The 10,254-nt window shown below is 53.2% G+C and overlaps 1 protein-coding gene across 1 annotated transcript in view; it reads right to left on the bottom strand.

Annotated features, from left to right (window-relative positions):
• DBH (dopamine beta-hydroxylase (dopamine beta-monooxygenase)) overlaps window positions 1-10,254 on the bottom strand; it is a 15,453-nt gene that overhangs the window by 1,763 nt on the left and 3,436 nt on the right. The window contains exons 3-12 of the mRNA XM_009871241.1: window positions 9,480-9,737; window positions 7,941-8,117; window positions 7,398-7,500; window positions 5,698-5,864; window positions 4,837-4,980; window positions 4,685-4,723; window positions 3,692-3,751; window positions 2,929-3,056; window positions 2,555-2,714; window positions 14-82 (exon numbers count right to left, since the gene is read on the bottom strand). Of these exons, the coding sequence (XP_009869543.1) occupies window positions 14-82; window positions 2,555-2,714; window positions 2,929-3,056; window positions 3,692-3,751; window positions 4,685-4,723; window positions 4,837-4,980; window positions 5,698-5,864; window positions 7,398-7,500; window positions 7,941-8,117; window positions 9,480-9,737 (1,305 nt within the window). The remainder of the gene's footprint in view (window positions 1-13; window positions 83-2,554; window positions 2,715-2,928; window positions 3,057-3,691; window positions 3,752-4,684; window positions 4,724-4,836; window positions 4,981-5,697; window positions 5,865-7,397; window positions 7,501-7,940; window positions 8,118-9,479; window positions 9,738-10,254) is intronic.

The raw sequence follows: 10,254 nt of genomic DNA on the forward strand, positions 1-10,254 counted from the left end.
CCCCCGGGGCGGCCGGCCAGCGGGGGCCGGCCTCCCGCAGCCTCTCGGTGATGGTGGGCAGCAGCTGCTTCTCCCACTTGCCCTGCAAGAGAGTTCGGTACCATGAGACCAAGTCGAGGTTTTGGGTCCTTGGAGACTCACACATTTCTCCCTACTTGTAAAAATGAAATGATCTTTAATATTTGAAGTGGTTTTAGCCCAGATCAGGATGTTTTCTCACGAGATGTTGCTAATTATTTGTATTGCAGGAGCACCTACACATTTCCTTAGTGGCACAGATGTCTGCAGTGCACCATGCTGCACAAACCCACCTCAGTTAGGAAGTTTCCACCCCAAAAAGTGTTACCTACCGAACCAGATGGAGACAACTCAAACCAAGAGAGTCCCACCGATCCACCAGGCTCTCAACGCAGCCCTGAAAAATCCTCTCTACCAGGTATTGGCAGATTGGCAGCAAGATTTGTTGGAGGTGACATTTGCCAGTACGGATGTTCATGGGCAGCGAAATGGGATGGATGCAGCAGCCTGGATGAGGTGCTGCGGGGCAGATGACGTGGTCATCAGGGTTCAAGGTGACCATGGCCAGGACAAACCCCCCTCCAGCTCCGTGCTTGAGTAGAGGCACCTTGTCTTGGGGATGCTCCCTGCCAGGAGCAATCTGCCGGAGCCAGACAGTGCTGAGGGCTGAGTCCTCCGGAAAGGATCTAGCTCAGATGTGGTGTGTTGGTCTGGGTTAGTGACCTGGTGAGGCACAAGCAGAGGCTGCAAGGGTGAAGGGAGGAGGGGGGCTCAGTCTGGGCTGAGCTCCGGTTCGGTGATGCTATGGTTTGGCTGCTGGCTGCGCGCTCATGCGGAAACGTCAGTGAGAGGCTGAGCCGCAGCGTGAGCAGGAGGAGGGAGGTCTGGAGAGGAGAGGTAGAGTCGTGAGTCATCTTGTGCAGCAAGATGTTGAATTTGTGTTTTCGGATGAGATTCCTTGGAGCGTGTCAAGCAAAGTGGGCGAGAGCTTGCACCAGCACCAGGAAATCCCTGGGGAAAAGTGGAGAGGGATGGGGGGACCCTCTCAAAGCACATGGGGAGCGACCGGAGAGGGGACAGCATTGCAGGGGAGCACCAGCTGGAGAAACAAGTATTTTCTTGTACCCTTAAGGCTTAAGAGAGCCTGTGTGTTTGGGGTGTGCCTGTTCCAAGGCTTGGCCCCAGCCCTGAGCACATCAGCTGCTGCAGAGCCCCACTGGCAAGTTCCAAACCCTGTGCTCATGCCATGTCAGCACCCTGCTTTTGGGGTACATCCAAGGCATCTGGAGTTTCTTGATGGTTGTTGTTTTCAGTGCTTTTGAGTGGAAATCTAAATATACAGAGTTCACTGTGAGCCCTTGCAGGTGCAGGCGACTTGGGGACAGCAATGTCCCTGCAGCCACTCACAAGTGTTACCTTGAGATCTTGCTCGATAATTAACAGCACTCAGTCCTTCCAGATATCTTGTCAGGTTTGGGATCACTGAACTGCAAAAACATGAGCTTAATTAGAAGCCGGTGCTTTTCTCTTAGCAAAACCCATGTGGAATAAATGAAATGTCTTAAAATCAGGCAGAACAAGCAGAGCAGCAGGGGCAGGTCGGCTCCTTCGCCCTCGCTGAGATGTTCATGACTCACTTTGTACCGGCGTTAAATCTGCTCCGCTCTTCTCAGCTGCTCCTCAGGCCTCTCTGAAGTCAAGAGAGTTGCCTGGGCCTTAATTAAGAGGCTTAATTTGTAATTCTGCTGCTGCACAAATCTTCTGCACCACTTCTGCCCCTGTAGAAGGGCACTCTTCATGGCTGAGAGGTGCTGGGTCTCCAGCTCCAGGGAACTGGAAAGGTTTGTGCCCCTCCAGAGCAGACTTTGCTAAAGGGATTTACCAAAAGAGAAAGCTGATCATCTTCTCTGCAATCACCTCGGCAAAAATCTCCAGCGCTGCAGTGGATAACATATTGTGTAAGTCTATTACACTGATAACTGGTGTCAGGAACTGATGGTGATAGGGACCGTCAGCGGTTTTAACTCTTCATCACCACGATTGTCATGACCATCATGGCTGACTCTGTTTCTTCTTTAAAGATCTCATGGCCCTTTATCCTTCACATTTTGCTGGCTCGTCGCGTTTGGCGACTGCACAGATGCTGTGCGTAATGAGCTCACTCTGCTGGGACCTGATGTGATTTACCAAAAATCCTAAAAATCACCTCACGTTTCTCCTTGGTTCTGGAGCTAGCCCTGCTTTAACATTCGGCGAGAGCTGCCTCAAAATTGTTTTGTGCAAATGCACCTCCTAATTGAATCTGGCCGAGAATATCCACAGTGGGCTCGTGCCATGTCATTTTAAGCACCAGGGTTCAGCATCCTGCTGATGCTGGGGATGCCCAGGCAGCTCTAGCTCCCTGCCCCGAGCCTGATGGGTGCTCAGCTCCGTGTCCTGAGCACCAGAGATTTGATCCATCTCATTGGGATCACCTCAACTCCACTGAGCTACTGCTTACCTACAGCTGGGAGTTTTGCTGTGAAGCCGTACGTACCGGGAACCGAACTGCTGAGGATTTGTTGCAATGCACAGAGATCGGAGCAAAGCCGTAGAGGGATTTCAGGACATCTCTGTTGAACGTGTTCCAGGGGATGGAGAAGAACTGCTCTGGCACGGAGACCTGGGGGCACATGCAGACCTCCTCGTCGTTAAACCTGGGGCAGGAGAAATGAAAGGCAGCAGCACTTTCCCTTCCAGCTAATTCCTCCCTGCCTAAAGCTCATCCTGGAACGGCTCTGAAGTCGGTGCTGGGAGCAGGGAGAACTTAGCGCACTCAGCACCTGCGTGGGAAGATTTGGGGCCCGTGAGGAGGACACCCTGAGCAAGGTCAGCATCTCACCCCTCTCGTCTCGTGCAGGGGCTCTGTACCTGTTCACGAGGTTGAAGTATCGGTGCAGGTAGCCCGGATCCACAGCGCTTTTGCACAGCTCCAGCTGCGTCTGGGGGTAGTAGTGCACGTAGTTCACACACATCTCCTCCAAGATGCCAAACCCTCCCTGTGGCACAGACACAAACGGGCTGAAGAGCCCTGCCCAGGCTGAATAGGCAGTGGGGAGGGCAGAGGGGCTGCAAAGGTACAAAGCTCACACCTGTGTGTGCGCACACACACATATATGTCTGTACATATATACGTATAGATACACACATATAACCCTTCAGGTGCACAGGTTGGACCGCACTGTGCTCATCTGCCCTTTACACAAGGACAGACTTTCAGGCTAGATCGTGTGGTTTACATTAAAATGCAGATTTTCTATAATCCCTCTGCTATATTTAGCTTTGTCCCTGTTGATGGTACCTCTGACAGGCTCTTTTGTTGCTGCCTATGTAAGAAAATAACATGCACTGTCAAAAAAATGCCACTTCTCTTTAATTACAATTAATCCTCAGTGGAACAGTTTGTGATGGGAATTAGAGTGACACACGCTACTTCTCAATTAGCACCTGAACATCCCCACTGCAGGCAGCAGAGGCTCGTGGGTTTGCTTCTCTACTCCCTCCCTCTGTTTTCTGGCTGTGATTCAGTCCAGGTTCCTACAGGTGCTCACTTTGTGGGTGCCCCCAACCCCAGGATGCAAACACACACCAGCCCCACGTGGGGAGAGGGGTCTTGCACCCCCCCAACACTCACCACGGTGGCTGTGCTCCGATCCTCCGTGTTGTATGTGCAGGTCGTGATGAGTTCGTCGCCCTGTGTGTGTGGGATTTGAACACAGACATGTGTAGGTGTGAGAGTTCAGTTTTCCCCTCTCTCATTCTCAAATTTGGGAGCTTGTAAGGTAGCAGATCTCTGCTCCCTGTAGTGGTGCCAGCCTGTTTCCCTGCCAGCACGGCCACAGTGCCGCAGGAGCTCTTGCTAAACTTGCATCCCCTGGAGAGATTCCCCAGGGCTCTATCCCAGGGATGGTGTTTTCCTGCTTTTCTCACTTTCTAAGAATTTCTGCGGGGCTGAAGCACCTAAAAAAAAAGGGCTTAGGCAACACATTGAATTGCCAAATCCGTACCCAGCTTGATGGCACAACTGCCTCCCTGCCACGGTGGGTGCCAGGTCCCACGGGGACACCCTGGAGCACAGCCCTGGGTACAGTTTCAATGGGTGTTGAGGCTTCTGAGCACCCTTCTGGGACATGATGGCTCCTTTAGACACCTCCCAATTTGCAGCTGGGTCCTTCTGCACCCATACAGTGCCGGGACATGCTCAGCCTTGGTTTTACCACCTAATCCTACCATGTCTGCTGCCAGATCTCTTCCTTTCCTTCCAAGCAAGGAGAGGGGGCACCTCAATGCATGCGTGGCTCACCCTCACCCCCTGAGGAGCCTCCCTCTGCTAGAGGAAGCCCAGCTAAATTAGCTGCTTAATTTAGCTCCCAGCACAGTTCGGTTGCCCACACACTGATTTTTGTGCAATATGAGACAGGACCCAGTGTCCCCAAAGCATCCATGTGTGGGTGGCAGATAGGATCTGGGAACCACGGGGAGGTCCCAGATGGCAGCGGGTGCCTGCACCTGGGCAGGGGCTATGGAGGGGATGAGGTGCAGTAGAGGAGGCAGGGGTCTCAGGCTGTGGGGACAGGAGTAAGTCTTGTGCCATTTGGAAGCCACCACGGGTTTTGGAGCCACTCACTGGAAAAACCGCAACCACCTCCTTCAGCATGCGGATCTCCTGGGAGGGAAGGAAAGGGACCGTGTCAGAGCAATGCCTGGCTCCGTGCCCGGGGCAGCCCCACAGGTGACATCCAGCCCAGACCCCCCCCACTGCCCCTCAGACTGCTGTACCTGGAAGTGAGGGCTGTAGTGACTGTCGGCGTTCACAACCTGCCGCTCCTTCCCATCCCGGGACAGCACCGTCACCACTTTTCTTCCTGCCAGGTGAGTGTGGAGCTGGGAGGCGAAGATGCGGATGCCGGCAGCGGGCAGAGCCTGGGGGAAGGACAGCCCAAGCCCCTGTGCCTGACCCCGTTCCTCACCCCTCCCGTGCATCCCTTTGCTGCCTGCTCGGCACCGGCTGTCCCTGTGCTGGCTCCCGTGCAGGGTTTTGGGGGATGGATGCGCCCTTGGAGCAGCGTAGAAGTGAGCTCCTTGCAGAGGGACAGATGCTTGGTCCGCCAGCAAATGCAGCGTATGCGCTGCTGTGCCCTAAAGTCAGCAGGAGCAGCTGAGCCGGAGGCTGCTTGCTTCATTAGTGGTGGCACAAATGATTCCTTTTAGGTAGGCCCTACAAAACAATCCACTAAAATTTCCATGAGGGCAAGGTGAGCATTTTTGAAACCATCTTTGAGACAGCTCTTGGCAAGCTCCTTGGAAGCAGAGGCTGATCTTCCCCTCTCCGTGGGGGAAAGCACGGCTGGGGCACAGCCAGCTCAGCAGTAGGTTTTATGGGAATGGTACTCCAGGGAGCTGGAGCAGATGGCTCCCCAGGAGAGCTGCGTCAAGGGGGATTCAGCACATCCCAACCAGCTGCTCGTTGTTTATTATACGTGGCAGATTTTTCTTTCTGGCGCAACCTCATGGTGAGGAGTTCGGGGAGTTTAAAACTGGGAATTGAGAACCTGGAGCTCAGTGCCCAGGACTTGGGAAAAGCCATTTGCAACCTCTTTTCTCCAAAGTGAAGCCAGGGCAGAGAGAAGGGGCACTCACCAGCTGGGTGCATTTGTCGGTGCAATAGCCCGTGAGGACGAAATCATCCTCTCCGGGGGGAATGGCCATCACCGGTGTGTAGACCAAGCCCAGCTCCATGATGCCGGCGTCGTAGCGTCGCAGGGTGGCCGTGTAGTAGAGGCGGATCCCCGAGGAGTCGTGGCGACCTGTCAGGAGAGAGGATAAGGCTGCAAGTCACCATGGGACAAGTGATGGCTGCCAGGACAAGGTCAGGAGTGAAAAATGACGCCGTGGTGTGGTGGGGAAAGGTGTGCCTGCCTCTCGCTCAGAGCTTTCTTCATGTGTGCAGTTCTTATTGGTTTTAAATCCTAGATGTTTTTATGCAAGTCTTTACTGAGTGGCCCCAGACTGGTCCCCTAGAGACGTCACCAACCTGAGGTTGAATTCCTCCCAAGAGAGCAAGGTAAGGATTGCCTGTGGAGAGCCCAAAGCAGAACATGAGGTGCTTTGGAGAACTCTTGTCACTGAAGTATGGCTCACTGCATCTTCTTTAACTGATACATCCAAAGAGCTAAGGCCGTGCTGTTACTGGGTGCTTGGCAGGAGGAGGCACTCCTACGGAGCATGCACTCCTTACATTTTGAAAGCTTCTGGTCTCTCTTGCATTTGAGATTGCTCCATTCAACCTACTCTCAGGAGCTGGTGGGAGCTAGAGAAGATCCTGTGCCCACGCTGTGCCCTGGCAGACACTGACCATGGGGCAGGCAGAGGCAGAAGCAAGCTCTGCTGAGATGCAAAGCTGAGCTCTGGCTCCCATTTGCCACCCCTCCTTGTGAGCTGGGAAAGGGCAGGTTCAGTAGCTCAGGAAGGGTTCAGGCCAGCTTTGAACTCCTCGTGTCTGGGCTGCAGCCCACCCAGGGACAAGAATAATGGGGGAGACACTATTGGTTAACATGCAAGAACAGATAAATTATGAAAGACTTTCGTTCCATATTTATAGATGTGTTTCTTCTCAAGTTGCCGTATGTGCTATGATTGATCTGCAGTACATATGCTCTGGTGTCCTAAAAATATACTTGTTTAGTCAAGAAGCTACTTGGGTTTATGTTAATGAAGAAACTGGGTTGTTTGGAATCCTCTTTTTTTTTTTTTTTTTAATGTGTCTCCTGACAATATTTTCGAAGCAGGAGTACCACCAAAACAACGTCTAAATTCCCCCATCCCCAGCCAGGCTGGTGCTGTCACTCCGGTAACTTCAGCACCGCTGTTGCTCTTGGCTCTGAGCTCAGTCTCACCACCGCCGCCTCGCAGAGGAGCTGGAGGGACACCCTGTGACAGCCCAGCTAGACCCTGGTGTTGTTTCGGCTCGCAGTCCTGCAGGAATAATGCATAGGGGCTGCTCTCTGCTTGCAGGGCTGCAGGCTCAGCCAGGCTCCCTTCCCCTAGCATCCCTCCCCACCACAGGGCATGCGTGAGGATGTCCAGCCTCCAGCGAGGATAACTTTGCTGAGACCAGAAAGGCAGCAGCACGGTGGGGATTTAATATATTCCTCCCACTGGAACAGATCTGGACCAGCAGGGCTCCAGAAAGTTGCAAATGGGGTGATGATTTTGGCCAAATATTCTTCTGTATGGAACACGAAGCCTTCCCCAGCAGGGTGGCAGTCCTTGACATGTACCCAGCTCTCCTGCCACCACCTCCCCAGGGAGGCACTGGGCGTCCCCACACACCTGCTCACCTCTGAACACCAACGGATTGTGGTAATGGATCTCGAGGCGCAAATATTTGGAGGAGCCTGGGCCACCAAAAGCAAGACCTGCTTCTTCAGGGTAGTAGAAAGCCTGGAAGCAGAAGGAGGGTGTTAGGGTAGAAGCGGGGTGGTTTCCTGGGGACAAGGCTGAAAACCCTGGGCATGACCCTGACCTCACCGTGGGCTGAGGGACATGACTTATGCTCTTGGTTGTGTTTGGTGAGCGGGTCTTGCTTCCAAAGGGTTCTCGCATGCCGCCATGCATGTACAATGACACAACCAATGAGTAGGGACATCGCATCAATTTATGGCACCGAGGAGATGAGGTTGGGGTGAGATGGAAACTCAGACCCATCCAAGGGGAGGCTGAGGGGGTCAGACAGAGATGAACCCAAATACCAACAGAGAATGGAGTTGGGGCAGCCTGCAGGGGGTGATCCCAAGACAAGATTGGGAAAGGTTGGGAGGCAGCGGAAAAGGGCCAAAGAGCAAAGTTTTCAGCCAGGGCAGAAGGTCCCATCTTGCACCCACCTGTGCTCCCATGGCCCATGCCGCAAGCACGTGCCGGCAGTAGTTGAGCCGGTTGGGCTTCATCTTGGAGTCGCAGGGCCCGTTGTACTGGGGGAAGCTGTCGAACTCGGCAGCGCACTGGAAGACTTCCATGTGGTGGACCAGGGCCTCATTGCCTGCTGTGATCACTGGCTCGTCCTGCAGAACAGCATCCCAGAAGAAGGACGCATTACTGTCTGTGCAGGCTGCACTAGGAGCCCAAAGGCAGGTATGTCTGCTCTCCTTTACTGACTGGGAGCCAGCTCTTGCTGCCTGATGGGGAGGGAAGGTTGCTCTGGGCATGAGGCACCAAGGGCCAAGGGCTCTTGTTTGGCTTTGGGACCAATCCAGAGGCCACTAGAACCCATAGAGAAACACCTCTTCCTTTCTCTCGATCAGGAAAAGATCTTGGTCTGCTTTATGATGACATTTTGGAGGGCTGAGATGATTCTGGGGACATTTTTTTCTCCTAAAGAGGGTCCTGGCCACATCATGGTAGTTCTGCTGACAGTTACAGGGTTTTATTTCTAGCCAGAAGCTGCTTAGGGCACAAGCAGGGGGTTTTGGGGTAGAAAGAGCGACTTCAAAGAAACCTGAGAAACAGTCTGGCTAAAAGTGCCAGCTGTAGAAATGATCTGCAGCAGCGGGAAGGTATCAGGAGTTACGCACTTTTTACTTACACACAGATGATTCATTTCACACCATCTGTTGGAGAGAAAATCCTCCTTCTGAGTTTTCCTTTGCAACATCGCCTCTCTCCCATATAAATCACTAAGCGCTCGCTTTGGCTCGTGTGGCAGGTTTTCCCTCTCCCCGTGGCGTAGCTTTGACTCTGGCTGTGCCAGGTCATCTGCTGAGCCACCTCCACTCCTCTCCCTGCAGCTCCTGGCGGGCAGTCGGGCCAGTGTCACCCCCACCTTGCCCCTGCACTCAGCTGCCTGCAGATACCTGCCCCTCCTTTGAGGGAGGCGACCCAGTCACGGGCGATACCTCTGGGCAATGCACACAAGTTGCATTTATGTCTGTAATCTTTTTTCATTCTGTTTTTTTTTCTTTTTGGAGTATGTCTTATCTTTTAGAAGCCAGTTCATATCCTGGCTTGCTCTGGCCTGTTCCTTTGTTTCCCATGTTTATTATCCTCATGGCTCACTCTGGGCAATAATCCTGCCGTGGGTCTGTTCTTGACAGCTACAGCTCTGCCTTCTGCAGGAGGTGGGCTCTGCAAGGGAGCTGCTCTGAGCCTGTCCTGGTACCTGCTCGAGGTGCTGGGTGGGTGGGAAGTCACCAGCCTGCCACCTCCTCCTGAGAAACTTCTGATTTCAGTTTCTCTAGGAGACATGAGGATGCTACTGGCTGGTGGGATGACTCTGGGAGATGTTTTGGTACCATGCTGGGGAAGACATATGGGTCTGAAAGTCTCCCTGTGAAGGACGAGGAAGAGGTGGGGTTTGTGAATGACAGATTGTGAACGGGATTGCTGATCTGCGCCAGGGAAAACAACCTTCTTCTCCCGCCTCTTACCATGATAATGTGATGTTTGGAGAAGCTGTCTGGAAGCTCTGCCATGTAACACCAATAAGTGGTCACGTTGCTGGGTATGACAATATCAGGGGCCGTTATCTCCATGGTCTTCATGTCGCTGGGCAGTTCAGGGACTGCAATGTTGGGCTTTAGCAGCTGCACCCTTTGCAATCCCCTGTGGATGGCAGAGATGTTGATGTCTTGGAGGGAATGGACCGGTTTCTCCAGGATCCCATAGATAAGGTGCACGGTGCCATCCTGAAGCGAGAGCAAAGCATGTCAGGTAGTTTCTCATGCAGGAACACGAGCTGCATGGACTGTTAGCACCAGTGTTAGTGGCATGAATCCAGGACTGGGCCTTTTGACTCATCTCCAGATGGGAAGCCACCATGCCTTCACCAGTAGCTCACTTTGCTGTGCTGTACCAAGACACTGCAGACTTTAGGGCATTTCTTTGGCTGACCTGATCACAGAGAGTTTCTTACCAGTTGGGAAAAGTCTGAAAAGTGTTTCCTAGAGGCTATCAGTTCCATCAGGGTAACATCTCCTCTCTGCTCTTTCAGAACCCTTTGTCCCTCCTGAGCTCCAGACTGGGACAACCACATCGGTTCAGGGCTCATCCCATGCTGTGGCTTGGCCCCAGCAATGGCCATGGGCAGCAGCCTGGGGAGGAACAGCAAAAACATAATTTTTCCCTGAAATCCTCCCCTTCTCCCACCTTCTATATCATGAGAAACTCTGCTGAAAGTCTACTGCAAGCAAGGGAGGTGCTGCT

Source organism: Apaloderma vittatum, unplaced genomic scaffold, assembly GCF_000703405.1.
Source record: "Apaloderma vittatum isolate BGI_N311 unplaced genomic scaffold, ASM70340v1 scaffold23710, whole genome shotgun sequence".
Taxonomy (NCBI): Eukaryota; Metazoa; Chordata; class Aves; order Trogoniformes; family Trogonidae; genus Apaloderma; species Apaloderma vittatum.